At 32.1% G+C, this 16,926-nt stretch overlaps 1 protein-coding gene across 2 annotated transcripts; it reads left to right on the forward strand.

Annotated features, from left to right (window-relative positions):
- Window positions 1-200: 200 nt before the first annotated feature.
- Window positions 201-16,546, forward strand: LOC148621546 (uncharacterized). 2 transcript variants are annotated; one of them, XM_088576045.1, is made up of 9 exons: window positions 201-340; window positions 6,272-6,429; window positions 8,211-8,284; window positions 9,024-10,458; window positions 10,838-11,034; window positions 11,992-12,226; window positions 12,614-13,083; window positions 13,819-14,036; window positions 14,364-16,546. In XM_088576045.1, the coding sequence occupies exons 2-9, from the start codon at window positions 6,273-6,275 to the stop codon at window positions 14,431-14,433; spliced, it is 2,856 nt and encodes a 951-aa protein (XP_088432171.1). In that variant the 5' UTR covers window positions 201-340; window position 6,272; the 3' UTR covers window positions 14,434-16,546. The 2 variants fall into 2 exon arrangements, with proteins under 2 accessions (XP_088432171.1, XP_088432172.1); XM_088576046.1 differs by having other exon boundaries at window positions 219-360.
- The last annotated feature ends 380 nt before the right edge of the window (window positions 16,547-16,926 follow it).

Genomic DNA, 16,926 nt, shown 5'->3' on the forward strand with positions numbered 1-16,926 from the left:
GTAAGAGTTATGGAGTTCATGATAAAGTGTTTATTTTATTTTCATTTTGTTCCACAGAATAGCAAACACACCTTTGGTGTAACATTGCAACCAACATCGCTTTAAAAAATTCGATTATAAAATATATAAAACTTCATTGTTTATGAGTCCATTTTGATGTATGATGATAGGGTTCAAACTAAAAATATTTGAAACCAACACTTTACACTGAAAAGTGAAAATTAGACAAAAATGTTTATTGGTGACGATCTAGCGCTTTAGCTCAACGATGCTTCAACTGTCACAAAATGATGTGTTTGCTGTTCAGTTGATGAATGAATGAACATATTCGGCACTGAAAGTACTACTTATAAGATAGAGGTTTTTATTTCCTCTAGGCTCTACATTTCCCCAAATAAATTCTGCTATATTATTGTACTGTAACTGTAAAATTCTTCAAAAAATAAAAACAACAATTGACTGTTTTCATTAAGAAATTTACAAGTGGGTTACTGCTGTCACAGTAAAATAATGACATGCTTAACGAAAATCCAAATTTTACCACTGATTCTGCCATAAAAAAACATATATTTATTGCTTTCTTGTTCTCAAAACTAATGTAGGTCACACCAGGGACTGGTCACTCCTAACTAAGTACATATACACTATACTCAGTGACTGTGTTTATCTAAAACTGGTCAGAGTTTTAAATCCGTGTTAGTGAAACATGGTGCCGGTAAGATTTTTTCACGGTGAAATGTGAGTGTTATACCCACCTAGCTGGGACATCATATATTCCAGTTGTTAATTGTGTACAGAGAACCACCGACCTGGGTGAATAATCACACAAGTTAATCTCATTGATCTTAGCCGACAATATGGACAAAAGTACCAGAGTTCCCAGGTCACTGACCTCGAAAATTCATTAGGGATCCCAGAAAATCACAACAAGGGAGGCCAGAGGACATGTGAAAATTATTAATTCAATCACTGAAATCGATACTAGTTGATTTGTCTAGCTTTAATCCAAGGCGTAGGTACAATAAAACAGCAGTTGAGACGATTATCATGTGGTATTAAAGATTGACAAATATAATGTGAAAATTGTAAAAAAACATTTATCATTGATACATATGTCATAACTGTCCTCTATTGATTAATTATAATTAATTGCAGTCCATGTGATGACCAGACACACATGGGAGACACTGTAAACAATGTGTTCATTTAAATTTCGAAAAAATAGACAAATATATATACATGTATGTGCCAGGTTTGTCAAGGGATTATTTTTGTACAGGACTAAACATCGGTCGGCATCAATGAAAGTTCGAAACTGTTTAACAAAACTTATGATTAAAATAAAGATATATGTAGGTTGTATTCGAAACATACTTTGAATAAGAAATTTCCCCCATTTAACTTGAAGCATTTTAGCAGTTTAAAACGACCAGCTGAGGACATCGTCTCCTCCTCATTTGGACAACCTCTTGTAACTTATTACTTACAATGTTCCCAGTCCTGATTAAGGACTTCTACTTTACAATTCTTATGTGCACATTACTCCATCACTAGAATCAAATTACAAAAAATCAATACTTTCAAATTGTTTTATTTATTTTTATAAATAGTAATTATCAATTTACAAATGCAAAATTAAAATATCAAAAGATAGCATGTTTACTTGATGAAAATACGAAGTAATATTTCTACATGATATCTCCCACTCATTGGACTTTGCTGTAAATACAAAAACAACACATCAATAAATGATAAACATGTACAAAATATATAAATACAATTTGTTTTGAATAGCAGGTCACCCCTCCCATATTCTTACTACACTTTTTTTTTTTTTTTGCACAATTGCGTCACCACCGCACAAGTTCCTACATTAATCAATCTTTATATATTTCTTTTTTCTTCGTTGTTGTTGTCAGAAATTACATACTTTGTTCTATTATTTGTGTTATGACTATTTACTGTGAATGTGTTAGAACAAATATTGAATATAAAAAAGATGATTTTAATGACATGACTAATTTTTTTCATCTTAACTGGAGTGCTCCGAATTACCTGAGAAACAGAAACAATATACATCGTATCACAATGAATTCCCTGTTATGCCTCATTGAATTTTACGACTATTGCAATATACAAGTGGTTGGTCTGGCTAGGTGGAATCTAGGTGGTAAGCACTCAAAATGTCGGTGTAACAGAGTTTCACTCAGGTCAGACTTGAGTGTTAGAGAAACAAATGCTGCTGAGTGTAGTGTAAGGTATAAAAATAATTGTGCCTCCCTGGTCTTTATACTGGTTAAACTTAAAGCCTATAAGATTTACATTTGACATATGCATACTGGGGGGGGGAAATTATTCAGGATTTTAATTGCGTAAATTATAAAATTGATAATAAAGTTATGATGAAAATACTTAGGAATGGTATGTTCTTAAGGTAGCAGGCTGATCTGTCCCCAAGTTATCCATCCCCAGGTTTTTCAGCCCCCTCCAATAATTATATTTTATGAATTTATGTGTATAAAATTTAGTGTCATATACCGAAGCTTGTTATTTACAGACAATTTTATGTAGGACTGTGGCCATTACACTTACAAGTTAGGTATCTAGATTCTTAACTTAGAAATGAAAAAAAATGTCTTGGACTCTTTGTACTGTACTGGTAACAACTTGTAGAAGTGTGACTTCTGATCGCCAGCTTTTGATTGGAACTTCTGAAAATCTTGATTAAAAACAAGTAAATGGAAAACAATAACCCTTTAATGATAAAAAATAACTTAAATGGACTAATTACTTTTCATTTTGTAATGTAATCATATGTAATTACTCTAAACTGTACTCAATTAGGTATAACATAAATAATATTTAATGAACTTATAATCTATTCATTTCTTTTGTAAAATTTAAGAAAAGACATATAGAAAAGGATGAGATAATTTATTTTCAATATTTATGTTTAATATTTTAATTGTATGAATTCAAATGCATATTGCATCAACTTTATGATTAGGGGTGGATCAACATTTAAAAAGGGACGGATCTACTTGGGCATGGATCCAGTTGGGGACTGATTGACATGAAATCTGTTCTCAAAACACTAAAATATAATAAAATGTCAAAATTTACCTGTAAAAATCAATAATTACTTATCATATATCAGTAATTACCACATGGAAAATTAATGAAATTGGTCAACTTCTAACTGTTAATTAAGTATTTCAAACTCATAATTATTTAATAAAAATTATATCATTTGAAAGAAGTTTCGTTAATCTTTTAATTGGTAGTAAATTCATATGGTTAAAAAAACAGGAACACACTGATTAACAGTTTACTGGAAATGAAAATTTTGATATTTCTTTCTCAGGACATAGGTACATTCATTTAGTCATCATTTTAGTTTTATTCAAAGCACACTTATTACAGTACCTGAACCAATCCATGCAACAAAAATTGCGATCAGTCATCGATCACCAATCAGTTTCCAGTCAGTAATTGATCCGTCATACTGGTCCATTAAACTGGTGATTGCATCACGTGACCACAGAGCGGTCAATGTATTTTACAGTTTTTCTTGTTTTCTCTGTTAATTTTACACATATTTACATAATGTAATAGATTTAAGCATCATTTTATACTTTTATTATTTAATATTTCTTTTATTTTGAACAGATATTACATCATTTTATGTAACAAAACTACGATCGGATCAGTTATCGGTCATCAATCCATCAGCAATCAATTAGTCAATGGTCACTGATCCATCAAATCGTTGCGCAGATTGGTTCAGGGACTGTAAAAATAGGCTGTGCCATTCAGCAGATTTTTATCACAAACATTCAATGACAATCATATGAATTGGTGTGAAAGCTCTACAGAGCTTATGTTTTTGTTGTAAAGTGCACTATAAATAAAAATTTCTGTTCTATTTTTTAATAATTTATGAACCTTTAAAAAAGTTAACATTTTGCATATTTTTAAAAAAGACCTAATTTTGAAATTGAAAATATTCATATTATTTTAAATAAATAAAAAATATATGTTGCCATTCTCCAATTCCTGTCTTTAATTTTTGGACATCACTCACCACATCCACCAATTGCTTTTTACAAATACTCTTAACAAAGTTACTCTATTTTCAACAGAGAAATTTAAGAAAATTGGCTAATTAAACAGCCAAATAGCAACGGCAGTTTTCTACATGTATATAGATTATTACAAGTGACTTGTAATACATGTATTCATTCCTTTCTTACACACATGTAATCCCTATTGGGTAACCCCTTTTGGGATTTGACGCTGGAGATATTTTTTGTTTTGACCACTACTGTTACATCAAAAAATATCTCCAGTGCTAAAGTTCAAAAGGGATTAGAGTGGGCGACCAAATCAGAAAACAGCTCCGTACACTGAATCCCAAAAGATTATAACATACATGGCATTCCATTGAGGTTAATACATGTACATATATACTTGTATAGCATGTGCCTGGTCTGTTCAGTGTCTTTTCCCAGTTATATAAACATTTTCTTTAATTATCCAGGTATTTTTTTAAAAATCACATATTGATATGAATTGATTTTTTTTTCTATTGCTCTCTTTTGATTGCCACTTTGTCTGCAGCAGTATTCCCTGTTTGCATGATTATGTATATATACATGTACAATGTATTTGATATTATAATACATACATGTACAATGCATATTGAATTTAAGAGTGGCACTATCAACCCTATCACAACCATCATTTTATAATGTGATGAGTGGTACTTAGACACACAGTAACAAGGCTCTGACAAGAATTGAATTCCATAGTTCACACTTGTGCATAGAAAAGATATACAACAATTTACTATTTATGTAGCACTCCAGACAAGAATCATGCAAAATGTGATTCATGGGTAAAAAGCCTACATATTTTTATTTTTGATGTTTTGTTTGAAATGTCATTGTAAACAGAAAATAACATGTGGTTTTTCATATAACCCGTGCTCTTAGAAGATAAAAATTATATAGAATGCACTGTTGATTTCAAAATTAAGGGAGATAACTCTGTAAATGACGCTCAAATACAATAGAATCTACTGGATTTTCAATATTGATTATCTCCTAAGAGCAAGCAGATTTGAATGAATAATTACACATTTCATAGTGTAGACCCATAAAACAACTTAATTACTTAAGTAAAAATATGTAGCCTTTTTGGGGGTGTATCACATTTTTCAGATTTTGCATGATTCTTAAAAAGACAGCTACTTAATGAGAACTTCTTTCTACAATATAAATTACTGTTAGTGAGGGAAAGAGAGTGATAGAAAGATAATTACTTTCTTACAAATATACATTGAGAAATGCTTTGTGTTGGTAAATGAGAATTGAAGAACTGTAGTCAAGGTCTCTAATGTTTTTAAAAAATTTCAAAAAATAAAGTTTCCTTTATAGAAAAGTTTATTTATGAAAAACAACTTTCTGAACAGTATAATGCTAAAAGGACTCCTTTCCATATCAGACTGTTTTATTATGATGTTTGTGAATACAACATTCAAATTAGTGTGATGTACAGTACAATGTACATATAGTAACCATCTTTTAAATGTACATTTAAATAAGAATACAAATGTACAGTTGTACAAATGTGATTTCACAGCAGCAATACAGAGTATATAAAAGATAATGACAAGACAGAGAAAATAGACACACACAACAAAGAATGTTACATAACCAAAAATCACACATACATAGAAACAAAAATAATGAAATGATGAGTTCCATAGTCTTTACATTTTGTTCGGGTTTTTTAATTTTTTTTTTAAGTATAAGCCCCATGGACATTTGCACAGTATTCAGTTTTCTGGTCTTTTTTGTAAAGTCTTGTGATACAAAAATGTATTGAACTGCATTTTAGTATTCAGGAGTTCTTTTATGAAAAACTGACCTACTTATTAACATTTTCCTTGAGTTATTGATTGTTATTTTTTTAAAGGGCCTTGTATTATAAATTGCCTCAATTTGATGGCTTCGTCACTTGACTTTACTGCAGGCATGGGAATTAGTGTGGTATTGGTACATTTTTGTTGATATCCCATAAAAATTTTAGCTATATGGGAGGATTTTTTTTTGCAAATACAGTGTATATTCCATATTCTTGAATCTTTGTTTATGTGTATCAACGATACTTATTATGTTGTTTATTTATCACCTCTTGAATCTCTGATTTCTATGTATATCATATAAAAAAACTTGTCTTGCAAACTATTTTTTTTATATTATTGCAGAATGGATGGAGTAAGAGTGTCACAAATATCCAAAGATCTTGACATTGAAGATCTGAGAATACACTTCAGTAAGAAAGAAAATGCTGGTGGAAAGATTGATAAGATTTACTTCCCTTTACTTAACAATGATGCTGTCATCTTCTTCAAAGAATATGATAGTAGGTTTTCAAATTCTACATACTTCATGTTTTAGATACTGAAGTAAACTCAAGTGCACTTCAATACATATTTTTACTTTTGTGAAATAAGTATATGATACTCCAAACTCAGAAAAAATAATACATGTATCATTATTTTTATACAACTGCTATAATTGCTGTTTTATAATGCTTTGATGATTTCATGGTCGTTGTTATAATTGTCATCATCTTTAATATTTTGTTTTTTTGTGATAAGTTTAGGTGTAGCGAACCAAATGTAATGAAATTTTGATATATTGTTATTAGCAGCTAGAGGAAGCTTGCTTAAAAAAAAGGGTTACTTTCCCCTAACATTCTGCAAAAAGGGCCCAAAAGGGGTGAAATAGGTGCATTTATTAAGAGTAATCTAGGGATTCAAGATTCTAGTGGAAATCCAAAGAATGTAATCCAGGGACAAAGATAAGACAGGGAAAACAGACATACACAACAAAGAACACAAAATAACAAGTACAGAGCAACAAAAGCAAATGAGAAACTCGGACTCCAATTAGAACTGGGAGCATGGAACAGCTGTACTGGTAGGGTAAGGGTCCTTTGATTTTCAGAAACAACCTCCTAGTTGCTCATAAAAAGTCAAGTCTTGGTTTGACAAAAGTGGAAAGGAAAACTATGACATGTCAAACAAATCGGTTCTCTTGGTGCAGATGGATACACTGTAATGATCCATGAGTTAATGATGACAACCATAAAACTTTTATAGTGAACACCTCAATCTTGTGGAAACATAACCCTGTTCCAGAAGCCTGATTGCAAAAAGTCTAGCGCAGTACAAAAAGTCTGCGACAATATGGAATGAAAAGCCATCGTGTTTGTCATATAGTTTGGTCAATAGTTTTTCCTTACTGTTGATCTCTAATTGTAGGTCAAGATATGAGACTGAATCACAGTGTCTGTAGTATCCTTTATTTTAATTTCTTTAGGGTAGAAGCGATGTATAAAATTCCCGAAACTGGGATTGTTTAACAATAATACGTCATAAATATAGCAGAAACTGGGACCAAAGGATCTGGCTAAACAATGTTCCTTCCCTTAATCAGATCAGCTGTAAAGTCAGCTTCATAAGAGTAAAGATATAGGTCAGTGAGCAGTGGAGCACAATTTGTTCCTATTGAAATGTCAATTGTTTGTTGAAAAAAGTGTCCCCAACACTGGACAAATATGTTGTCGATAAAAAATTAAATGACAATTCTTATTTTAATTTGTTTCTTACAAAATTCTGTGTTAAAATTATTTGTGTAACAGATTTAAAATACCATTTAGCATTTTCAGTTAACAGTGGCTCTAAGTGGGGCCACACCCAAAAACTCAACTTTTTAATTTTTGGTCAAATTTTGAAATATTTTTTCATTGGATACTTTATGAAAGTCTCTGTCTGCATTTTTCAATCAGATTTCAGATATCTCTTCATACTGTTTTCAAGTTTAATGAATCTACTTTTTATTTCTATTTCATGTGATTTTAATGACTGAAAGCAGAACTTTGTTTTTGCTGATAGAAAGATTAAAAAGTATATGTTATTTAATGACAAGGGAGACAATTATAAACTTCGATCAGAAGTAGAAAAGTTGAGTGATGATGGAAATAATTATAAGTCTTGAAAGCCGATATAAACCATCCAAATTGCTTCTCTGATTTGCATTGGTACTGAATTATCTATAGCTCTTTAATAATGCTAACATAATGGTTGAATTATTAGTCTCTTAAAGTAAAATGAGTAATTTTTCTGTTGATTTATGTAGTTGTAGATTTGTTACTGAGCAGAGACCATGTTATTGATGGACACAGAGTCCATGTAGTGAAAACAGAACCAATGGTAATTTGTCAAATTTTATACAGACAGAACAGAAACAACCTTGTCAGATGATGATAGTGCTATTCTGGCCACCAAAAATAAGAAATTAAGATCTTGCTTGTGACTTAAAAGTCTTAAAGTGCCCAAGATTTTTACAATTGTTTTTGATTTATAAGGGAAGGAGAGAGGAAAATAATTGTTAATAAAACTTCTAAATTATTTTAGATATTTTTAACAGTACATATGGTTTCTATGCTTAATTAAAAATAATTTTATTATTCTTTACAAGAATATAGATGTATATTGTAATTCAATCATTTTTTATGCTAAGTGGATAGCTGACAAATACTTATCATTGTATTTTTCCAATTCTGTGTAAACATTGTAATGCTGGATTTGATTGTCGTTGGATTTTAACAATTCAAGTTTTAGGGAGACATTATTTTATGATTTTTAAATAATTCAAACATTGGTAGGTGGCAATAAACTTGTAGTTTTATTTTTATTTCAAATTGAATAGTCGGGGAATTATATGATGCTGAGTATAATCCTTTTTATAGATTCATTTTTGGTAATGGTTTACATGTAGTTCTTAAATGTAAACTTAATAGAATTGGTTGAGTGGGGATATTTACACGACATAGCCAGCAGCATTTTGTTAATTACTCATCAATTAATTCTGTAAAAAGTCTGAGTGATTTTTATCTTTATATAACCTTTACCATGGCTTTTAACTTTGGTTTTCCCTTTCTTTATTTAGATATTTTCCAAAATCTCAGCCAAGCTCAGTCCAGAAATCTCGTCACTTGTGTCAGTGTCAAATAAAATAAAAGAGAAGCTATTGTATGTAATAGAAGTTGAACTGGAAGAAAATCCTGCTGACCACAGTATAGTTTTGAATGGGGATATGTATAAGATTGAATTAGCATGGAATACTATTAATCAGTCCCTACAGACACAACATAAAATACACTCAAAGATTTATCAGAATCAGGACTCTTGGGATGGTGATAGAGAAAGAACAAGGTCCAGACCAGATTCTAGGTCAAGTATTGATGGAGGTACTTTTACTGTACAGCATGATTCCTTGTCAAGCAAGATGAATTTAAGTAGAGAATCTCATAAAGAATATCCTCATGATGTTTACAGTCAAAACTCATTGCCATATGCTCCGTCCATGTACATGAAAGATACTCAAGAGAGGGTTATTCCTAATACATCAACCCAAGGAGGATCTATTACACCTACAAAAGGTAGATCTGACAAGAGAGAAAGGGATATGTTGACCCCTAAAAAATCAAGATCTGGTACCAAAGAAAGGGTTTTGTTATCTCCTTCAGCAAAATCAGATGATGAAGATGATATTTCTTCTTGTTTATTAAAAACCTCTGAACCAATAGTTCGTCCAAAAACAAGCAGTTATATTAAAGCAAATCATTGGGATATGCATGAGACCTCTCCCATGAAATATGATGATGGTGAACCAATTGATAAACGTAGTCCTGATTATGAAAATATCAAACTGCCAGCTCCTGGTAAATTTAGCATAGGGTCACATGATCATGTACCAAACACCCGTACCACTATGCTTGGTGAAATCTGTGATGATATGACAGAGGAGGAGGAACTACAGAAAATATTTAAGAGTTCCAAGGGCTCCTCTGACAGTGAGCGATCCCGTCAGGCTAATGATACATTCAAGGAATTCTCTAGTACAACAGATACAATTTATCCATTCCCAAGAGAGAAAACAACTGGAAATACAAGTCTGTTTTCAACAGATTTTGCAGTTTCATCTTACCAAGAATTCATTGTTGGAAACTTAAAAGTTGCTGTAACTCTTCAAGACATTACTGCGGTTGAGACTGATGGCCTTGTAAATGCTGCTAATGGAAGTCTTTCACATGCTGGTGGAGTGGCTGGAGCTATATCTAGAGCAGCAGATATACGTCTTGAGACTGAGTGTGAAGACTTCATTAGAAGAAATGGAAATCTTAGAACAACAAATGTCATGCATACCATTGCAGGAGGTCGGCTGAAAGTCAAGTATATTATTCATGCAGTTGGACCAATTTGGTTAGAGAGTCGCCCTGATAGGTGCACCTGGGAGTTGATAAAGACCTATTTGAATTGTTTTGAGTATGCCAATTCTACTCTGAGGATATCCTCTGTCAGTGTGCCTTGCATCAGCTCAGGTAATTTTCAATGCAATGATAAGGTGTATGTAAGTATACTATTGATTGCTATATATTAATATGTGTACAACAACTTTCATATATTGTAGCATAACGTCTAACCCCCCCTTTAGTCATTGATTTGAGACCTGGTCTTGTTCATGTGTGTACATGTCAGGACATGCATTCTTCATTTTTATCAATACATTTACACATTTATGGTGCTGATTGAAAAACCCAAATTGGGTAACTTTTTATAGGTGATAATGCTTGAAGAGATAGGTTGTATTCCAAAGAATACAGTAAATAAAAAAATTATCATTTCAATCAAAATATGATAATGAAGCCAACATTTTAGATTTTAATGGGCACCTTTAAATATTATACTTTTCTTTTGAAGGTGTATTTGGTGCTCCTTTGGATACCTCTATACAGTGCTTTGTGGACGCAGTTCTTCTGTATTATGATGCTACATGTACGAAGACAAACCAGTATCTAAAAGAGATTTACATGGTGAATAATGATGAAGATTCTGTAGTCACCACTATAGTTATCATACAGTCTTTGTTAGAGGGAGGACTTCACAGGTCAATACAGGTATGTTAAAGAGGGTTCAGGAAGGGGATTGTAATCATACAGTCTTTGTTAGAGAGAGGATTTCACAGGTCAATACATGTATGTTAAAGAGGGTTCAGTAAGGGGATTGTAATCATAGTCTCTGTTAGAGGGAGGACTTCACAAGTCAATATTGGTATATTAAAGAGTGTACAGTAAGGAGATTGTAATTATACAATCTTTGTTAGAGGGAAGACTTCACAAGTCAATATATGTATGTTAAAGAGGGTTCAGTAGTCTCTGTTAGAGGGAGGACTTCACAGATCAATACAGGTATATTAATGAGTGTACAGTAAGGAGTTTGTAATCATACAATTTTTGTTAGAGGGAAGACCATAGGTCAATACATGTATGTTAAAGAGGGTTCAGTAAGGAGATTGTAATCATAGAGTCTTTGTGTGAGGGAGGGATTCACAGGTCAATACAGGTATGTTATAGGTACTTATATAAGTATTTAAACTGAAAAAAATTGAAATAGGATATATTCTAAGTAAAATTGTTCATCTTTCAGTAACAATATAAGACAAACTGTAAAGGTTATGTGACATGTCATCTCTGTTAAAATTTGTAGGAAGAGATTTAAAAAATAATGTTACAAAAATTAGAATATACCCTTCCTATCATAAGTGATTCATATCAAGTTTAGTAATTCAAGGCATTCTTACATGAACATTTCTTCCCTGAGCCGCCATTTTTGTATTGAAGAGATCTCATGCAGTGTCTGATAATGATGAACATTACAATAGTTGAAGATTACATAACTATTAATGAGATCACAGACAGTAAATGAAAATTTGTACCATTTTATCTTTGCTCTGACTATATAGATTGCTTTTTTATAACAGTTTTTATGAAAGAAATACACATATGATATCTACATGCTTTTTTTCATTTAGAAGATTTTCCAATTTAATTGTTTAAATAAATTACTGTTTACAGGCTGCCAAAAACAAGTTTCAAGAACTAAAAGAGAAGTCAGGGTTATCTACAAAGCAGTACTCAGATGAACATTCATTGCCACGATCTCTCTCAGGGAGTAGAGTGAGAAGAACTTCATCATTAGATCGTAGAACAGAGAAAGTAAAAGTCGATAGGCATGAATTTAAAACTACAACCTTCAATGTTGATAGCGAAAAATCATCTGCATCAAAAAAGTCATCATTTTCATCCACTGGTAAATAGTTTGCAAGTAAAGTACGGTACATTGTATAGTTATTTTAAGTTTTAGAAAGTGTAAATGCCCTATCTCTTTTGGAATGTATCATTTTACCATGCCAGAAAATGCTAAACCATAGCAAAGGTTCAATTAAGGTCTAAGTTCAAAACCCCCTTTAGTTCATTTATATTATATGTACTTATTTGCGATTAGAGATAAAATATTTTGAACATTGACATTAGTAAATATTGTCTATGAAGCATTTAAAGCATTTTAAAGAATATACTCATTTAACTGTTTCATTCTTCTTTGGTGCTAATTGTACCATGTACATGATTTTCCTATTGTGATGGTTTAATGATTTATGTATATATCGCTCTATATCTTTGTTTTTTTAATTGGTAGATGCAAAGAAAAGTACTAAGTCTCCAATGTTAAAACAGACACTAACAAACCCTTCATCACTGAGACCGAAGACTGCACCATCTAAAGCTGGAAAACCTAAAACAGATGATGTGATGCATCTCGTGTCTGGTCTTGGTTTGCAGGATGACTTTGATGGAATGACCAGTCTCCCTGTTCATCTAAGTTACTCAAACAGAGATGATAACTGTCCAATTTGCTTTGATAGGATGAGGCTTCCTAAAACATTGGATAAATGTGGCCACAGGTTCTGTCAGAGGTGTATAGATAGACACTTCAATTCAGGTAAACCAGTGTGTCCAACTTGTGGCATGTTGTATGGTATTGTAAAGGGAGATCAGCCTTTAGCTACAATGTCATTTAAAATAGAGAGAAAGCTAAATATTTCAGGATATGAGGGAGCCAGTGGAGCCATTGTAATCCAGTATGATGTGCCAGCAGGTTTACAGATGGTGAGTAGGTTTCATTGATGGCAATAAGAAAATATTGAACTTATGATACCACTTTCAGTACAGAGATTGTACTATGAGTGTTTCTTTTGAATAGCTAAATATCTTTCTAATAATAATAAAGATAATTTGCATAATTAGTCTTTGAAGCACACATACAAAAAGTAGCTGTTTATTATGATGATCCTAGTCCCTTAATTTGACTTATCCATCACAGTGTAAGAATAGTTTAAAAAGCATGTCTTCTGGTACATTCATGTGTCATTGTATAATGAGAAATGAATCATGAATGGTGGAAAGTTCTTGGTATAGTCCTACATTGTAGTGCACAAGATTATGATGCCATAAGACTAGTCATCACTTTACAATCTTGTTGATTGTTATGGTGTGGCGATCTCCAATATGATAACAGGCTTGTTCACAATGTCATAAATTTCCCTCTTTTCTTTTTACCCAGATTTGACAGCATATGAGCTGTTTGGCAGGTGTTTCTAGGAAAGCAAAGGGGACTAACCCTCTTGGTGCACCTGGTTAATACCCCAGTTTTTAGTGGATGCTATTTATTCTTTAGTTTCTTTATGTATACTTTTTGCTGATTTCAGTATGTATGGTACTTTCCTGTTTTCCTGGTGTAGGCTTTGTCTACATTTTAATTAAGATCTAATTGCATTCACTTTCCTCATTTTTATCAGTGTTGATATAGGCTGTATAGTCAGTGATTTTGTTCTTGTTTTCCAGCCAAATCATCCTAATCCAGGGAAACGTTACAAAGGCCTGAAGAGGACAGCATATCTACCAAACAACACTGAAGGACAGCAAATATACAAGTTACTGAGAAAAGCTTTTGACAACAAACTTATCTTTACCATTGGAGCATCAAGAACAACAGGGAAGGAGGATGTGGTTACTTGGAACGACATTCATCATAAAACAAGTGTTGACGGTGGTCCACCTAAGTAGGTTTTTGTTGTTTTTTTTCATTTTTAGGTTTAAATTGATAACAGAAAATGAAATGAATTTGTTCCAGTAAGAATAGTTATAGTTTTGTTAGGTCCTTATTAGATTTCTCATGAAGCTATAACTAAATCATTAGGTTTGGTAGTGTAGGAAGGCACCTAGTGTATATGTCAAAGAGACAACAATCCCACATGGAAGAAAATGTCAAAGTTTACCACAGAATTTACAATTATGATTTTTTTGGAAATCGATTGGTGAAATGATACTTGTAAGACAATAACTTTGGTACATGTGTAACTTATAAGTTTTACATTTTGTTTTATTAGGTTTGGTTACCCAGATCCAACCTACCTGAACAGAGTAAGAGAGGAGTTGGCAGCTAAAGGAATAGTTTAAGTGTCTGTCCCTGTTAAAAAGCAGGTAGTGGGAAAAAAGACAAGATTTTTCATTTCTTTTTGGTAAATTGAGTTATAATTTCATTGAACTTGACTGAAAATGAACATTTCAAGGGCAAATAACCCTATCAAAAATATCATTTACTAACATTCTATTGAATAAACTGTGTGCAAATCCAGTGATGCAGAGATCAAATAATCGTCTTTTCAAATAGAGAAAGCATACTTAAATGGAATTATATTGTCAGATCGGTGGGGTTTTAACATGAATGTTTCTGATTTTTCCCATTTTTCCTGATTCTTACAATAACTTACACTTAACTTTTGACCTAGACAGACATTGATTATATAGGGCAGAACTTTTGTAAACATTGTAGTGCTGTGATATTTTTCTTTTTTTGGTATTATTTTGTTGTTTATTTATACTGTGTTTTATCCTTTCTGTTGGTTGCTGTATTTTCAGTGGTTTTCATTATGATAAGTTTTTAATGTTGTTGATGAATCTAAAAAGTATCACATAGATGATATTGGTTTTTAATGCTGTTTAAAAATATTGAATAATAATTAATACATACATTTAGTTAGCAACTCTTACTATATGTAGATTTAAAAACTGTTTCATAGAATAAAAAAATTTCAAGAATTTTTGGTTATATGATATTCCTATAACTTTGAGTTTAAAAGACTTCACCATCTTATTCTGCATCAAGTTTTCTCAAATTTGTTCATCTGCCAATTGTTTTATTTGCTAACAAGTGATGATTTCCATTTCTTGGTATATTTCAACATGAATCAATAGAAAAGTAGTGATTACAATATCACTTATGAAGTATTGTACATAATGTAAACTAATCAGAACTATTGCTTGAGGTATTAACCTTAACATATAGAAGTTTTAGATGAGTATTACTATTCACTTTGATTGACCCATGTTTACAAAGGACCAAACTATTGACTTAGTGGCCAGGTTGCACTTGTGCAAAACAGCCCATAGAATGGTGAATGTCGGTCAGATTGGTGGGAAGGGAAAATATTTTCTTAACATTCTTCTTAGTCACTAGATATTTGGTATGGGGTCCCATATCATGGAATACAATTTCAGGTATGACAAACTTCTACTTCCTATTTACTGACTTAATGTATTTTACAGGAAAAAGGAAGGTGAAGTTGCACCTGTTGTCGTGCTAGGTATACTCACAACTCAAACAGCATACTTTTCCACACAAAACATTAAGTCGATATCATGATCCACTAAAATTACTTACAGCATATGCCCCATCTATCTCAGTTGAAATTAATCTATCCAATGGCAATCACCTTGTCGGTCCATCCATCCAAATTTCATTGCAATTTTCTCAGTAAACTCGCTAATGGATGGTTTATATAGTTTGATCATATATTGCATGCAGTTTTGGTTACCGGACTACCTGTTCTGTGGGGCTTTGTCATTTATCACATGATAAAGAAAAATTTTGGCTGCCACTAGGTGGATTGATTTCAAATTAAGTATGTGGCTTTATATAGATGGGCATACAGTGGAAGCAAATTTGGTATCTGTCAAAGATCAACTTCTTGTTTCTTGGGACTTACCAATTTTCACTGTACTGAATGTGTGGAGCATAACAACAGATGCGAAATTCATGTTTTTTTTATTTCATGAACTACCAGTAGGTTTCTGCTGACAATATTGAAGACTGTTAGTTGTTAACCTTAAAACTTGTCAATATTGCTTAAGAAAAAAGACATTTCTCATAGATTTTTTTTCATCATTAGTGCTGTCTTGCCTTTGTTATAAATGGCTATTAATTAGTTTGTACCTTCATTATTTGGTCAGCTCATTATTTTAGACAACTTAAGAATGGTAGATTTATCATTTTTGAAGCAGTTATACCTCTTTTAAATTTTAATTCTGGCAATATTTATTGTCAAATATATGTGTGTTTTCTAAATTAATATGGTATAACTTTGGTATCTCTTTTTTTTTCCCCACTTAATGAACAAGGTTTGGAACATCAGAATCTTGTTCTAATTATGTTATGCAGGTTGTACTATGGAATGTACTAAGTAGGCATTACAAATGTAATACATTATACCATTAAAATACCTGTAGTTCATTTGTTTTTATTTACTGACCTGAACGAAGAACCTAAGATATCTCATGCCAATACTTGGACCAAGAACCTACGAACTTGGACCAAGAACCTATGAGATCTCATGCCATTACTTGGACCAAAAACCTATGAAATCTCATGCCAATACTTGGACCAAGAACCTATGAACTTGGACCAAGAACATATGAGATCTCATGCCATTACTTGGACCAAGAACCTATGAAATCTCATGCCAATACTTGGACCAAGAACGTATGAGATCTCATGCCATTACTTGGACCAAGAACCTATGAAATCTCATGCCATTACTTGTACCAAGAACCTATGAAATCTCATACCATTACTTGGACCAAAAACCTATGAGATCATGCCATTACTTGGTC

This window comes from Perna viridis, chromosome 3 (assembly GCF_037379345.1).
Source record: "Perna viridis isolate PV_CMFRI_1.1 ecotype Kerala chromosome 3, ASM3737934v1, whole genome shotgun sequence".
Taxonomy (NCBI): Eukaryota; Metazoa; Mollusca; class Bivalvia; order Mytilida; family Mytilidae; genus Perna; species Perna viridis.